At 43.2% G+C, this 17,510-nt stretch overlaps 1 protein-coding gene across 1 annotated transcript in view; it reads left to right on the forward strand.

Moving 5' to 3' along the window:
- Positions 1-332: 332 nt before the first annotated feature.
- The window catches only part of slc6a9 (solute carrier family 6 member 9), a 65,189-nt gene continuing 48,011 nt past the window's right edge, over positions 333-17,510 (forward strand). Inside the window, exon 1 of the mRNA XM_008302388.1 lies at positions 333-406. Coding sequence (XP_008300610.1) covers positions 377-406 — 30 coding nt within the window. The 5' untranslated portion in view covers positions 333-376. The remainder of the gene's footprint in view (positions 407-17,510) is intronic.

Here is a 17,510-nt window from a genome sequence, read left to right on the forward strand (position 1 = left end):
CCTCCCTCCCTCCCCCCCCCCTACCACCACCACCCACCATCCACCCCTTCTCTCTCCTCCCTCCACCCCTCTCTGCCTGTCACATGTTCCTTTCACAGCATAGAAAAGTTTCAGGATTAGGGCAGAATTAACACAAAGCGGCGACGCCACTCCAGCTACACTCACAAACAACACAGAAGAGGCAACAGGGGGGACGGAGACAGAGAGCGCGACACGACGGGGTGAAGACACTCGAGCGAACCTTCAGCCACCTCAGAAAAACTTCCAGCTCTGATAGCGACAGGCAGTCGAGTCCATCCCAGAGAGAGGGAGAGAGAGAGAGAGAGAGAGAGAGAGACGGCAGCAGAGAGGATCTTTGCTGACGAGGTCCTGAAGGATGGAAGAGAAGCAGTTTGCTGGGATCCTGGTAAGTTGAACTTTTGTTCAGTGAGCAAACGCATACACACTTTTCAGCTACATGTGGATGCAACCACCACTTCTCAGCTACATCACAGCGGTGGGATGCAGCTGCTGGACCACCAGTTGAGTCGCTCCCCGCCTCCACTTTTTCCCCTAAATTTGAGGCCAGGTGGTTTATTGTCACTGCACGGGGCTCTACTATTCTTCCTATTTTATATTCAAAAATAGAGGGTTGTGCCCTTGATTTTCTGATTTACTCTTGAACCTCTTAACCTGGAAAAAAAAAAAAGAGGGGAGTACGCCTTCTGAGTGATTATTTCGTTGGTGTTCCAGTGCAGCAGGCAGAGCTGTCATCCCCTGCTGTTCACCGTGGCAGCGCTAACCACTCTTCATCAACTGAACACCTTCCCCAAAACTCCCCCCAAAGTTTGTCTTCATATGTCGTCACACGGCTCCGCTCTACTTTACCGCTCGCCGGTAATTCGATCTTTGCAGCGGCTGCAAACAATAGAGATGTTTTCGCAGTTTTTTTGGCTGCTGATAAGAGATGAGGCCAAGAGGTAAATGTGTCAGTGTCAGGCCTGCACTGTTGGTGAAGCTTTAAATAGAGGTTTGGCGTCATTGGCAGTCAGGTCACTTCTCCGTCTCTCTCTCCCCCTTCAGTCCAAGTCCTTCAGTCCGTCTTGAGACGGGCGATAAACACCAACTCCGAGCTCCAACTCTCTTCTGACATTCTGGCTTGTTTGAAGCCTTGCTTTCCTCCCCGATGACATTTTTTCCCCCCCCTCCTCTCTCTTTCAAGATGTATATCCAAGTTAAAATGCATACGCGCTGTCAGAACTTAAGAAGGGGGACATTATCAGTCTCGCCTGCTCTCTCCTCACGCTCTCTTTTGCAGCATTTGAAGGCGGTTGGAGATTTAATTCGTGCTCTTGGAACTTTGTGTTTGGTTTGTTTTTGTCGTGGAATTTCTCGGCTCGGTGACAGATTGCCAATCAATCATTCGAGTAGTTCACCTGAGTAGCTGCAATAAAGTTCTCCGAGTTCGGCTGTAGCGTGCCATGGGGTTCAAACGTAATGAAATGATTGTCAGAGGAGGATGATTTAAATAGTTTTGGATGTGTGCCTGCTTTTTATTACTTCTAAACGGTATCCTGTGGAGACTGTGAAGTTATAGAGCTGTTTACATACTCACGTTATCCCAAGGAAGGTATAGAGGACGCTGAAGTATCTGAAGTAACTGAAGTATCTGGTAGTGGCTGCAATGACTCCTCACAGCCACTAGGGGCTAATAATATGCATCAACTCAAACAATGGAGTATTTGAGTGTGTTGTTGTGTGTTTTGCATCTAAAAGGTACTTCTTATCAAGTGTTAAAATTACATTTGAGGCAATGCAGTGCAGTTTATCGTTCAGTATCACCAAAATAAAAGCCTCAGAAGTGATTGTAGTTCAGTTTGAAAAGTTAAAAAAGTAAATGTTGTTGCCTCAAATGTGATTAAAAACTCCATAAAAAGCTGCAATCCACATCATACCGTGTTACAAAGCGAGCTCTGGAATACAACAGCAGTTGTAGCGTACTGCAGAAACAATAACCTTTTCTCTCTGAGCCCAGAATTTGGACTTGAGATTGTTTTCATACGAAGGTAGACGAGGCACAGAGCAGTGACAACCCCGGCAGTGACTGCAGACAACTGCTCATGCACACTTATGCACACCTCGTCACTCGTGATTGGCCGCTCCTCGTGGCAGGGCCCGCCGTCTTGTGGACGGTGATGTCAGTTGTGGCTTAGAGACATCGACAACGAATGAAAGAAAGTGTGTGTGTCTGTGTGTGTGTGTGTGTGAGAGAGAGAAAGAAGGACAGACAGAAGCTTGCCCCCATCGCCAACCGTCACCTCAGTTTTTATTCCATTTCTCTTTCGTATTTCTTCCTTTTCACATAGACTGCATGAATTCAGAAACGTTATCATTTCATCTATCATTTCACATTTCGTCCACTCATCTGTTCCTCTGTTTAGTGTTTGTAAGTCGCCTTTGTCTCTTGTTTTTCTACACATAGCACTACTTTCTGCAAGTCCCCGCCCTTTTTTTTTTGTGTTTGTTTTTTACAGTTAGGTTAGATTTATGTACACCGGCCCAGATGGTTGGTGGATGGACCAGTCACCGTAAATTTCGAGACAAACAAGGCGCCCGCTTCCTGCTACCGCTTGGCTCGGCTGGTAACCTTCTGCCGGGGGGCTACTCTTTCTGTCCAAACTTAATTCCCCTGCTCGTTCCCGTTGGTCAAAAGGAGCCCCATCCCCTCAATCTTCCTGCGTTGTCTTTGACTGCCCTGGAAGCCACCACTTCCACTGAGCGGATGAGCAGATGGTGCCCTGGCACAAGCTTTTACCGGACGGATAGCTGTCTCTTTGTTTTTTTACCTCCTTAGTTACGTCTTTTACACTCGTAGCCTTTTGTCCCGTGTTTAGATGTATGTATAAGGATGTGAGAGTAGGAGGAGAAGGAGGAGGAGCTGGACTGAGGTTTGGCCTATTTGTCTGCTGAGCGCTGTATTCATATGTCGCGCTGTGCAGACCACAGCTGCCCCTCCATCACCATCAAGGCCAAATGGAGGAAGAGGTCACCAAAGACTGGCTTCTGATCAAAGTCGAACATTGGCAAGCCTTTTGATGTCTCATCTGCAATTTGATTGGAGATTTTTTGGAGTTTGGTGCCCTTATTAGCAATTCTAATTGGACTCAAAGCTCTGTAGGCAATAAAATAAACACTTTTGAACCCTGATATTCTTACACATTGCTGTGAGAAGACTCCAAATTCTGTTTTTTTGACACTGTATACCAGGGTGCATTTCATATATAGTGTATTCTCAAATTGTTTGCTCCAAAACAAACTTTTCATTAGTCGCCAACAGTTTTTCTTCCATTTTTCTTTTCAGTTCTGGTTGTTACTATATCCATTCTTATCACTTTTTTGAGTAAATTACCTAAAATATTATATATGGAACATAAACTACTCATGTCTCAGTCAAGTTTTTGTGCCACAGATTTCCCTCCTGAGTTTTTTTAACACTGCCAGAGATGTTGCGGGGCGGCGTACATCCACCTCAGGGCAACGGGATTTACCTTATATTTATAATAAGCGCCGATATGTATCTGCACATCTTAGCTGCAGTCAATCATGTTACAGTCTCTCAGGTAATCTACGGTGTTTACCGCGCACAGAGATTTATGTTGCCTGAGAGGAGGCTTTACGATGATGGGAATCTCTTCTATTATTGATTAATCTGTCAGTTATTTCTTAGATTAGTGTTGTCTGCGAAATGAGCCAAAACAGAGAGAGACGTCCATCGCAGTTTTCTCAAACCCCGCGTCGACGCCTTGAAATATCTTATTCCGTCCAGCCCGCAGGCTAAAAAAACCTCAAAAATTAAGTTTGTAGAGATATACAACTGAAGAGGAGCACGTTGAGAAACTACAAGTAGTTTTGAATTCTTTCTCGTTGAGGGAATGATGTCGGCGAGTAGATGCGCCGTAGTGATAAGGCCGTTCTGCTACGTGACATGTGTCGACGCTATGTACTGTATGTGCTGTACTTTCACCTTACAAGCTCATAATTTACTTTGAATACATACCGTGCATAACAAGCAACAACATATTTTAATAATAATGCATCTCAACATGAACTAATGTGTAAGATATGTCTTCTACATGCAAACTGTGAACGGTTGGCGATTTATGGTTCGTCATTAAGTCATCGCACAATGGACGCTGTGTCACTTTGTTATTACATAGGAATGTAGTTTCGTAAGGCAGCACGTACCCCCTGCATGGCGCAACTTTATGCGTGTGTGCGCGTATGTGTGTGTGTGTGTGTCTGTGTGTGTGTGTCCTGACCTCGGGGAGGTTGTGGCTGTGGGTTCCACTATTTCTTTCCATTTAATTTCCACTTCACAGCCTGCAGCACACATTAGCCACACAACCCCTGGGAAATGGTGCACACAAACACACACACGGAGTGACACACACAATCTCTCTCACATCCACGCACACGTATAGAAACAGAACGGATGACACACTTCTGCACTGAGTCCACGCTATAGAGTGCGACGTAAACATATTTTAGGTGTCTACACAAGTACTCGTAGATGCAAGGCCCCCCCGTGCCGCCACCATCACCACCGACACAACCAACACACACACACACACACACACACAACCTATTTAAGACAAAACTATGAACAAATTTCACTTAAAATAATAGATTCTGTTTAGGAATTTAAGGCTGCAAGGGTGTGACTTTTGCACTGACATGGTGATAAATGTCGCCCAAGTTGTAGTCTAGGGCCTTATTAGGCATGTGTTGAGCCCTTTTAGTTCCTTATTTTTCCCTACATCAGTTCATTCGCAGCCACGCTCCACTTGCAGGGCTGTGAATTTTGCCATTCCTTCACATTTATGCCCTCTAGAGGTGCGTATTGTCAGTAAAGTATTCGACATATGCGGCACATATTTAGACTTTTTTACAGGTGAAACTAGACAGTTTCTCCCCAGCGCTCTCTGATTCTGTACTTATGTAAGGAACATACTGAGTTGCCAGTCAGCTAGTTTAGTTAACAGCAGTGCTCAGCAACCGTGTTGACTGCCTCGGGGGCGAGAGGCCAACAAACAGATGTGAACCGAGAGAGAGAGAGAGAGAGACAGAGCTCCGAGGGCAGGTGGGGGAAGAAGATGTCAGACGTGATTTCTCTTTCTGATTTTACTCCACCCCTTCAACTGACCAGCTGAATGAGAAGGACAAAGCAAAAAATAAATAAATAAATACAAGCATCCGTACGGGGCGCAGGCAGCGCCCGGCGTCGGCTTAACGGCAGCCACTGTGGCGAACGCACAATTGAGAGACAAGCGGCCGCAAATGCCAAACACGTCCACTGCTGGGCACTCTTGAAAAGGTAACCCACCACCAACCAACCTCCTGTGTATGTTCACACACTCACACACATAGCAGAGAGGACAAAAAAAAAGGGGGGCTCCATTGTGTTTCAGACCTTTAGATTTCATTTGGAAAAACCACTCAGGCTGAAAATTTCGTTTTCTGATTTTCTTCCTCTCCCCTTCTTTTTCTGGTTTAATGGGTCTCCCTCCCTCCGAGTCCACAAGTTAGAAAAAAGGAGACTTCACACTCTTCCTCTCTTGTCCCCTGAAGTCGGTGAAATTATGGACAGGGCTCTGACATTGTGTCTACACAACGGGGCTCCTAAATCTCCCCCAGTTTCTTTTAGTATTATTATCATTTTCAACGGTTTCCAATTGAACTCTTTTCAAAGGCCCTTTCAGAACCATATTTAGGTAATTTGTTGCGCTTGAACCCAACCTGCTCCCTGGCTCTGTGTGTGTATGTGAGCGTTGAATGGCAGCTATAAGCCTGGGACGAGGGGGGGTCCGCTTTTCTCAGGGCCAGACAGGCCTCTCCTGCCTGGTTACACACCTCCCCTGTGTTATTTATCACTTGTCCTCCTCTCTGTTTTCTCCTCTTTAGCCCCCTTTTTTTTCCAACATGGAATCAGTAACATCATTGGGGACATCTGTCTTGATAAAAAAATGGCTTTTTGACTTTTTGAATTATTATGGAAAGGTTCCATGCTGATTCTGGTGACAGATCCAGGTGCAGCTCTGCTGGAAAACAGCTGCTTTTTTTTGCACAATAATGTCATCAAGAAAGAAAAGCGAACACAGGCGGGCTCAGTGATGATATACTTTAAGATGTTGACTATTTCCCCTCACAGCTTGACTGACCATCTTCAGCGCTGGGGTGGCCTCGCTACACTAATCCCACTAGTTTTTAGTCTTTTATTATGAATTTTACTTAAAATACTGTTGTTTGCACAGGACAGCATTGCTCACACCACTAAAGCTACACTGTAGAAATAGTTGAGAATTCAGGTTTTGTTTCTTTATTCATGTTGTGCTCACATGCAGTTGATTTTTAGATCAAATAATTTGCTGTTAATGACACAACACTTTGACATAATTGTTGTCAGGAATGCAGTGGCAAACAGTAGATTATCTACACATCAGCAGACCAACAACGCGATCATTTAGAGTCTTATCTCTACAAATGTAAGTTTAATATTCACTCTTTTCTGGCTCTATTAGCTTCTAGATGCTCCACAGGCTCAAGAATGCAGTGAGACTTTTGGACCCTGGGACATTTGGTTTAGGTGACAGGTATTGTTTTTTTTTCATTTTTAATTTTTTTTTTTTCTAGACATAAAAAGAGGGACATTTGGAACCAAAAATACGTCAACTTATCAGAAAATGCATTTAACACAGCAACAAAGTCTATAATGAATACCAACATATGTTTTGCTCATATTCTTTCTTGGGGTCCAATGGCCTCAAAAGACCGTTTACGTATGGCAGCATGGAAGTCCTGAACAGGGTTAAACAGAAATCATAGCTGTGGGTCATGAAAAGCTGAAAGACACTATGTGCTCCATACAGCAGATGGCATTTAGCTACGGAAATTGTCAAAACGTCTATTTCAGTTCTAATTTAATCATATATTTGGGGACTGCATTGTGTTAGCATTACCAGAACATGTATCTAATTTTGCTTTTAAACAGCAGGCTTTGACTCAAGCAAGAGAGCTAAAATCAGCCAAAGTTTAACGAAGTGAAAAAGACATGTCAGTCAATTTACAGATTCACGCGGTGTTTGGTTGCTGTTGAATGCATGAAGGCAGACAGGCATCAGAGTTAAAGTAGTCTGTAGTGATTTAAACATCTCTCTAAAGGTAGACTTTATCTTTGTAATATAAAAAGGATCTCAACTTATGTACTCGTACATATCCACATGTAGCAGCAGCCCCTCAGTCAGTCAGTCAGTTTTGTATTTTCAATCAATGAAGACATATCTCACATCTCTCTCCGTCTGTTTCTCGCTCTTCCTCTCTCTCTCTCGTCACATTTGAAGCGCGACACTGACTTCTGCCACGTGAGGCCAACTTCACTCACATGTTCCTCACTTTCATCCCCAGCAATGGTCCCATATGTTTGTCAAAATGTGTATGTTGTGTGCTTTTTCCGGCCCGATTTGTTCCCATGCCTTCTCTCCAATGAGCCCCGCTCTCCCCGGGGGTCCGAAGCTGAAGCCTCACGCTATTTATACAGACCGAACAGCTGGGGCCCTCCCAGCCAAAGCAGTGAGGGATGAGGGGGTCGGGGGATGGGTGGAGAAATTATCATGGAAACTTCAGGTTAAACCAAGCGTTGGAAATGTCTCTCTCTGTTCCCTCTGTTTGACTCTCTTGTCTTCCTCTTCGTCATTTTGTCTCCGTCCCCTGGGTAGCCCAGAGTCGGCAGGCCAGGTTGCGTCCAGTTCAGGTCAGCTGGGCCGCCGGACAAACATCACTCACTCGTTTGAATCTCGTTCATCGTCCCATTTCTCATCTGCCTTCAATGTCTCCTTTATATCTCCCTGTTCTGTTTTTTATTTGCTCTGCAGCTGATCTTTTTCCCCCGTTTTTTTTTTTTTTTTTTTTCCTCTCTGAAACACACTTTCTGTCCCCGCTTCCAATTAAAGAGCTCGCTGTTTTGGACTGAATAAAAAAGGTTGATTTTCCCTCCAACTGTGCCTTCAACACATTTTGTCCCTTTGTTGCGCCGGACAAAGCCGAACTGCTGTTGCAAAACTGATCTTTTTGTATCTTTTCCCTTTTCTCTTGCTCTGCGGCTCCTGCGGTGCTTGTCCTATTGTGAACCTCAACCCTGTGAAGTTTCTCTCCTCAGCGCTCTCCTCCTCGCTGATTTCATCCCATCTTCTCTCTCGGCTGCTCTGCCCTCCGCTCCCTCGGCTTTTTCCGCGCTCAGGAGGGAAGAGAACGTCAGGCTTATCGACGCTGCCTTCAGTTCAAGGCCTCCTTCACAGTCAGATATCCCATCACAGGCATGCTGAGCTAACGAGAGGTGAAGAGATATTAACCTAATTGCTGTAAGGGACAGATATATAGATCGGGGAGGATGTAATAAGCCCAGACACCACTGCTGGCTCCCTGTGAGATTAGCTGTCCAGCGTGAAAGCAGGTTGATCCGTGGATGTTAAAGGACAAGACGTCATGCTGTGAGGCATGCTTTTTTTTTATACGGCATGTTTATTCTCTTATATAAAGCAGAAATCACCAGAAGTGCACACTTAAAGTAACTCTTATAAAGCTTCTCTATGGTATAATCAAGTGCTAGAGTCCTACGGATGGCTTGAGTGAAAATGAAAACTCAAAGTACATCTTGTACAAGGTGCATTATGATCCACTGAGGCTTCATTTTTTGTCAGGAAATGTTTAGGACAAGTTTTTTTTATTTACAAGACCATTGTGATTGTTCCTCACCTCCTCCCCAGTGAGCTTTACTACCAAAATGTTTTCTTCTAGGGTGTTATTGAAGGATTTATCAAGATATTTTTACTTTTGTGACTTTAAAAATCAAGATAAATAAAGTTACCATATATGGTAACTTGCCCGTCTACGGTTAAAAAATTTTTTTAATTTAGAATAAATAAAATAAACATTGATAAAATACAAAAAACATGTATTTAGAAACATTTTAGTTTGAGGTAATGGTACTTACACAACCACTAACAAAGTATTTATAGAGTGCTTGGTTAGTACCATTCTTCTTGGGGTGGTGGTTTTGGCACTAATCTCAAAAAATAAATCAAAGTGCAGTTCAGTGCAAATCAGTAACAAAGTGTTTATAAAATGCCTGGAACATTTGTTTAGGACATTTTTCGTAAGGCTGTGATATTGGCACTAATATAAAAACTAAATCACATGGTTCTTCAACCTCAAAGAGAGGCACAGGGCGGCCATATTGAACGTCCAAGGAAGTTACCAAATATGGTCACTTGCCCCATAAAGGGTAAATTTCAGTTGCTGTTGATAGCTGTTGCTAACTTTTAATGACCCATTTTTAATAAAGACCAGTAAACAAAAACTATATAGAATTTAGCTACCTTGCTTTGAACGTAGCCACGTTATTTATCAAGGCACAAGATATATTCAGTATTGCCAAAACATTTTAAAACACACACAAATGAATACATTTACATAAATGAGAATAGAGAAGTGATCCTACTTTAATACCCCGGAAATAAAGAAAGCAAATAAAATCAGCTTTGAGGTGAACAAACATTGGCAAGATGAGACAAAACAACAAATGGTAAAGAAATTAGCAAATAACATGGTACAAAATGTGTGCAGTGTAAAAGTGATTGTTAGATATTGGGTACCTGAAGTTAAACGTTGGGTGATTAGGGCAATGAGGTTAGAGTTTGAGTGGCTGACCAGTATCGCTTGCCAGAAAATTGGGACTCCACCAGTCCAAGTATACCCTCAAGCAGGGTAACTGGTCCAGCTAACTAGGGTTAGGTTCTATCCGTCTACAGGACTGAGGCCTAATGGGATCCGTAGAACAGTTTAAGCTGGAGTCGAGGAAACTCCCCTAGCTTCTAACTGCCTTCATCCAAACGCCTACCCCGCTTGCTCTGATAGTTAACTCTACGAAGTATCCTTCACAGTCTAGTCACCCTATCAGTCACGTTTGTTAACGACAGCTTTCCTCTGATGAGACCTGGCTCTTGATGAAGTGCTGGGGTATAATTTAGAGGTTAGCATCGGAAACCCCCGGGATATATTTAAAATTCTACACTCATCTTAAACTAGAGCAACCTTTCAGAACCTTAAATGATCTTATTCACACAATTGCTTAACTTTTTACTGCCATCAGAAATTCATGAAAAGTAGGCAATGTGAATGTTGATTGAATCATTGACTTTCCCGTGCAACCCAACGTCAAATCCGTCAAGTCTTGGAGCAGGGGAGCAACAGTACGGCGCTTAGGTGGAGGTGGTCCGGGTGTTTTTGACCGTAAAGCCAGTCCCCACCACCAGCTGCAGTCGGTGAAGTCCAGGCAGCCACGAACTAGCGTGATTTGGAAGAACTGCACAGATGGTATGATTAGAGCGACAGACAGGGGGAAGGGGCTTCATTATCAAAAGATATGAAATCAATTTGTTCATGCAACCAAACTTTGCATGTTCGTCATGTGTCTTGCATCTGTTGCATTTACGCATCACTGTTGAACATCCCATTGAGCAATTTTCTCCTCGCGATTGATGAAGTGTCAATCGCTGGTGCATGTTACTGTCAAATAGGGTGTTGCAGTAGACCTTAGGTACAGCAGGCAGGAGCGTAGTCAGGATGGACTTCTCCAGTATTAAGGTCAGCTTTGGCACCACCACTCTCCTCCCCTCATGCAGTCAATGACCACCATCTAGGATGTTTTGGGGCGGAACGTGTGTTTGCTTGACCTCGGCTTTGGAGTTTGCTCTTTTCCCCTCGTTCTTTTCTTTTGTATGTCAGCGGTGGTCGTATCTGTATGTGTGTGTGTTCACTTCAAAGTGGACTATAAGTTGTGTAAGCCACTTGTTTGTTTAACCATTGTCATAGTGAAAAACGGTTTGGAAAATTTTCAAGAAAAAACATGTTCAAAATTGAAACTACTTGCCAGATGATTGCATTGATGTTAGTTTTTTTTTTTTTTTTTGTTGCAGGACACAAAACAACTCTAGACTCACTGATTGCAGCATCAACAGCACAAATGAATAGAAAGTCAGATGGACCCCCCACTAGTTTGGTGAAAGGCAAGGAAAGTCAGCAAGGGCCTTACACAGTTTTGTAACTTTTTGCTGAATATTAATTGTGTTTATTGTCCTTTAGGATCACAAAGCTTCCTCAACCCCATAAAAGAAAGGCACAGGAGCGATAAATCGGTCGTGATTATGCAGTGATATTTGAGTTTATTTGTCAATGCAGATAAGAGTGCTTTGAAAAAGGAGAGAAGAACTTGAGAGAGGAGATGAAATGGAAAGAATTCAAATGAAAGGAGATTATTTTCCTCTTCAGACTTGTGTTTTCATGTGTGAGTTTTGCCTCCTTCTCTAACCTTTTTCTTACTTTCCTCTGCCACCCGTCCAAACCTTAACCCGCTTCGTATTTCACAGTGTTTCATGTGTCATCTGCTGCCAAAACACCTTTCTACCTCTGTCAGGCTGAAGTTCGAAAGACTGCAATGTTTTCACCTTTAGACTCTCTAAGCTGCATGATATACACATTCCAGCATTTAAATCCTGGACTTAAACCTGTAAACTATCCAGACTAACTCTAACTGTCACCTAAACAGGGCTGGGATTTGACAGCTTGTTACAGAATATGAAGCCAGTATCAAATCCACTCATCAAATCCAGATTTTTTCTGATTCCTTTTCTGACAGAAACACTACAATCTACAAATTAGGTGAGCATCACAAGATGGGAAATGTTAGTTGTCCATTTATATCTAACCATTTTTGAGAATCTACTTGTGCTAAACAATGGAGGTCCTGATGCACAACCAAGAGATTAATGAGCTCAAAAACAGGTTTTATACGAGTTAAAATTTTAACCAGTTTAACGAATGTATTTAATCTGCCACCATGAATCACTGATCATTTCTCTACAGAAGAGTTGAACTCCGCTGAACTAGGAAAACAGTTCACTGGTGGTTGTAGAGTGATGTTACACTTTTCACTCACAGTACAACACATACATAATAAGTCTCATTTTCACTTGTATCAGCTACAAGTAAAAAGTCTTGCTTGTATTACCTGGAATTGCTAATTGATAAAATAGCCACTAATGAGTGATTAGAAGGTTGGATAGGAGTGTAAAATCGGCAGGTTTTTCCAAAAGGAACTGGAATTGAATGGAACCAGTGATTCGAACGAAATCCTTAGAGTGCAACACCTAAAGCCCGCTACACATTTTTGGCCGTCCCAGACAAAAGATAACACTAGTGAGAGAATCATGGTGATAGCTCTGGTCTTGGCTCTAATTTGGTGGTCCTACGTCACACTGTGAGACAGGTTCAAGGTCTTTCGACCAAAGACAACCTGCGATTGAACTCTGACAGTGTCAGAACTTTGGGGTGATCATCTCACAGTGTGATTGCTACTGCAATCAATGTCAGCTACCAATAGAAATGAGTACGAAATGACATACTGATCAGCATGACACTAGCTCCCTTTGCAAAACTGGCATCCCAAGTTAGCCTCTCTTTCCGAGCCACGATCGCGTCCATATTCTTTTCCTACTTCTTTTTTGGGGGGATTTCTCTCCAAACACATAAATGCCACGAGGGTGAGGGCTCCGTTCATGCTTCGCTAGTTTCTTTTTCGTGGAGGGATGGTGCACGCTTATGAAGTTTTATTCTTGCGCATTCACGTCGACTCGTGTACATTACAGCCTATGATTCAGCTTGCATTTTCATCATGCAGTCTGCACACAGTGAACTTCATGTCGTGCCCAAAGTTTATTAAATCCATGTTGTACAGTGTAGCTAGCTGTGAACTTATAAGATTGTTAAAATTGCACAGTTGGTAACCGGCCTTAGACTAGCTTAAACTAAATAATTCTACACCAAAAGATACACTGTGTGTAAACCAATACACCTCAAACATTAAAATATACAACACCTTTTGCTTTACAATAATGTCCTGTGGACAGCAGTGAGAGCTTGGCATGTACAACACCATTTGTATCAGTGGCACCATTATGCCAATATGTATTACTCCAACACAGTTTAATTATCTTCTTGAAAAACTTACTTGTTGTCACCTATGATCCAGTTCAGGTATAGTTTGTTTCATACGGTGGTATCTGATTATAATTTGCTTGCCTTCTCTGCTCTATCTAGAGCACTACAGAAACAAACTTGGGACATCACTGTTGTTTGTCTGTCTGTGGTGGTAAGACACATAAATAAGTACCTAAAGCAACAAGGTATTACCTCCGCTGATCCATAATAAATCAGACTAGAAGGGCCCTTCTGCTAAGGTCAATAGACCACTTTCATGTGATATGTGATTTGCATCATAATTTAAAGGGTTCGTCCTTTACCCATGTCCCAGCTAGAAACTGGCCTTGGAGATTTTCTGCGATCCTCCTGAAGGTAAAACAGACAAACCAACAAACAGTATTGAAAGCCTAACCTCCTGGGTAACTCGTCACTTGATTTCAGCGTGGCTACAACCCTGACTGTCATTTAACTATCAGACGTACATACACGTGTGCTGTGTTCAACCATACTGACATTTATAAAATCTCCCTCACATCTTTCTGTTGCTAAAAGTCCAACCTGCCTTCTAATAAAAGCCGGATGAGCTTAAAATCTGGCTGTAACCAAAGTGTTACCTGTGAGATTTCAAAGTGTTTTTAATAGGCCTTGTGGGGAAATCCAGTAAGGAGACCCAGGTTACATTAATCTTCAAATTACTGCATATTTGTTACGGTCCTCAGTGAGAATATTAGTTTGTCAGAGCTGGGGCTTAAAATGAGAGTGGGAAAGGAAGCCTCCCTGGCCTGACTTTTTTCCTTTTATTTATATCTCTCCCTCTTAACACAGTCAGTTTGTGTTGTTTGTGTTGTATGTTCAGCAACAGAGTTTGGATCAATGTCTGTGTTTGGCCTTCCACTTGCCTGTAATACATGTTGGCATGTGTTTGGGAGTCAACAGGAAAGCCTTGAGGAAAGACGAGATCCATTCTGACCTTATCAACGGTCCACTCTCTGCCCTCTTCGATGTTTGTCTTTTTTACTCTCATTCATTGATTTTTCCTTGTTTACATGTGGAAGAAACCACACTCGTTGTTTCTGGTTACATCTTGCTGAAGTTGATTAATCAGCTCGTTGATGGACAGAAGTTTTAAAAAAAAAAAATGGACAGGCAGCATCTTTTGGATTTAAATGTGATGTTATCGCCTCTCCTCCGTGTGACCGCTGGTGTTTCTCAGCGTGAAGCCAGTTCATAGTCTTGTAGCATCAATAGGGCTTCGGGACCTTTGAATATGCAGTGAAAAACCTTCACTGGGCACATTGTTATCCTCTCTCTCAGGAGTTTTTGCGGCGGTAGCAGGCACACATAGAAAGAAACAAGAGAGAATTTTAACAAGTTGGTGTTATTATCAGCAGCAGCATCTGTGTTTCTCTAATTAGAGTTAAATGACCTAACATAATGGAGCAATTAGTTAATGAAACAAGTCCCCCCCTCCCCTCCTCAAACAGCCAGCTGCAGCCACAACAAGCAATTATTTTAGGATCTGTTTGTCCCCGACAAATTCATACTGAGTTTTCAGTGATTACCCCGACTCTCGCTGCCTGCATGATTAAAGCGTAGTTAAGGGTATGTGTAGGTGGGTGCACTTGTTAAGCCTTTCATTAGGCTTGACCTAATCTGAGGCCAACACACCCTCCTGAGGCAAAGCTAGTAAGAAGTGGCTGGATCCCTGTGGAGGAACTAATGAGCTACCATAGTTCTGAAATGCGCACACACACATACGTCTGCATTGTTATAACGCTCGCTTAAAGAAGCGAGGATGAGCTCCGATGACCTGCAAAAAAATGTTTTTTTATTCTTAAGGTTTAAAACAAATTTAGTCTCAGAAACACTTGAACACACACAGACGAGCTGCCTGCAAGTCTGACAGCCTCTTAAAGAAATGCATTATTAGCAGCATACAAACAGACTCACACACATACACAGAAGCCCGAAGCTCGAACAAAGAAAAAAAAAAAACCGTTTAAACTTCCGGTGGGGGGGGGAAAGAAAGAAAGAGCCATTGCAGTAATTAACACCAGAATTAATCATCTTAACGTTTCTCTTTTTGCTTTTTGGGAACAGTGTATAGAGCAAGTTTCCAAGACTACTGAGCCTTTCACCAACTTAGCTGGTGTTGTCTTCACTCTCATCAGCATCAGAATCTTGTTAGAGGAAACACAAGCTGCCCAAGCCGAACAATCGCAGCTCTTGGGATGTTATGTAATATTTCTGTAGCCGGTTTAGCCCCCCCGACCTGTAGTAACACTTTTGATGAGTTCCATGAGTTTGTATCTGGTGTTTGGGGGGTGAAAGTACTTGCTGACACTACAAGCTGCTTTAACATGGGAGGTACAACAGTCAAATTAGCCATCTGCAAGTGAATAAAAGGGGGAAACGTGAGAAGAGTAAAAAGTAGATAACACATCGAAGCTATTTCTCAACGAAAGAAACTTCTACAAACGCTATTTTATTGTAGTTTAATTATAGTACAACTAGGTTTTGATCTTGTTAACTTGTCTCTATGGTGTTTTTCACATGAACAATCAAAGTCATGGTTGAGCATTTCCACCTTGAAGCTACAGTGTAGTGATGATAGTCTGGAAAACACAGATTCAGACTTTCTCAGTTTCATACGTAGCAAATCTAAGGAACCAGTGTCAACTTGCGGGGTGCACTTTTTCTGTCTCTAGAATCGGTTTCCAGTTTGAACAAGTATGGCTGAATTATTCCAATATTGTCATTGTGTAGCGGGGAGTAGTTTGATAGTGTTGGAGCAGAACTGTAGGTGAGCTGGTGTGCTCGGGCTGCAGCATGTGTGGAAGTAGAAGCTGGGACTTCATAGATCTACACTTTCTAGAGATAGCAATGATGTAGAGTTATGTTTGGGCCGTTATATAAGGCAGGAAGAGATTATTTTCATGGAAAACACGTCTAAATAGATGAGTTTTTAGGGGTTAAATAAACGACCACAGACGGATTTTCAGTATATTAGTATTTTCTGGCTTTAGTGTCTGGTGACTGGTTAGTCCGTCAAACTCCCGCCCACCCATCCAGCTCCCCAGCATCAAACGTTTCCCTCGGGACAGACAGACTGACCTCCTTTTCCCGTTCCATACCTTCAAGCCAGTCGGCTCGCCTCGCTTCTCTCCTGGATCAGAAGATGTGGAGGTGTGCAGGTGTAGAATCTGAGCAGGTGCTGAAGAAGCAGACTTTTGTTTCGAAGCTTTTTCTCTTTCCAATTAGAGAGAATAAAGTCTAAGGATGTGGTGTTTGCTCAAGCTACTTCTTTATTTAGTAGCAACAACAAAACAGAAAACAGAATGTCTACGTGGAGAACCACACCTCTGAGCATTTCTAAATAATTATTTGGTCAAAAAAATTGTGAGATACTGCTTAACAAAACAATACAAATGCAATGGCAAAAAAACGCAACAGCACCCCTTAAACAATAATTAGTCTGTTCCAAATGTGTCAACATGCGCAACTATTTGTCGGGAGCACTTGTTTTCATTGCTGTTAGTACTTCCTCTCAGCACACTGAATGGGGCGGTTATATGCTAATGATTCTTTTATTGCATCCCCTGTGAGATTCTAATGCTCTGAATTGATAGACAAATGAATAGCATCCTGTCTGCGTTGCTCGTCTCGTGTTAAACATAACTGGAGGGCCTCCACTCAAGCGGCAGCGGCCATTGTCCGCGGCTATCAAACATCCATTAGGCCGGGTGCCAGTTGCCTGTCAACTTTTGACATCACTACCACATCCAGTCAGACGGCCGACGCTGAGTGACGGCTTGAAAGACGGCGTCTCGTCCTGCCGCATGAGTGATGGTTTTGTTGATCCCCGCATCACGCCCCTCTTTCGCGAATGGACTTTTACCTTTTTTGTGTCTTTTGCTCGACGTCCCCGCTTCCTCCTTTGCCTCTTTTTGTTGTTGGGTAGCCATTAGCCATATGGTGGGCAAACAGGCCCAAACAATGCGTGCACCAAAACAGAGGCTCAGGAGGGAAGCTCTTGAATCTGAAAGGGTGTAACTCTGTGGACACGTCGCGGATGAGCCCAAAGGAGGAGGTCTTTGGCCCCGGCCGGCCTCTCGGTGCGACGTGGCGGGAGGCGGCGGCGGCGGTGGATGGTGGTGGTGGTGAGGGGGGGGTGGCATTGGCAGTGTCAGGGTGTAGAGACGGACGAGGATTTGGAAGAGTCAAGTACTGCTGAAAGGGAAGTTGTTGGTGGTCTGCAGAGTTGCAGCAGCTGCCTCTGAAAACAAACGGAAGAAATAAGAGAGACAGAGCAAAACGGGGGAGTGGGGGAGTCCGGTGGAAGCCTCCTCACTTGTGGGCTCCTCACTTTTTTTTTTTTTTTTTGTCTCCTTGCTTTAATCTGTTTGGGAGAAAGAGTGAGGGAGGAGAGAGAGAGAGAG

The sequence above is a fragment of the Stegastes partitus genome, unplaced genomic scaffold (genome assembly GCF_000690725.1).
Source record: "Stegastes partitus isolate 25-593 unplaced genomic scaffold, Stegastes_partitus-1.0.2 Scaffold1805, whole genome shotgun sequence".
Classification (NCBI taxonomy): Eukaryota; Metazoa; Chordata; class Actinopteri; family Pomacentridae; genus Stegastes; species Stegastes partitus.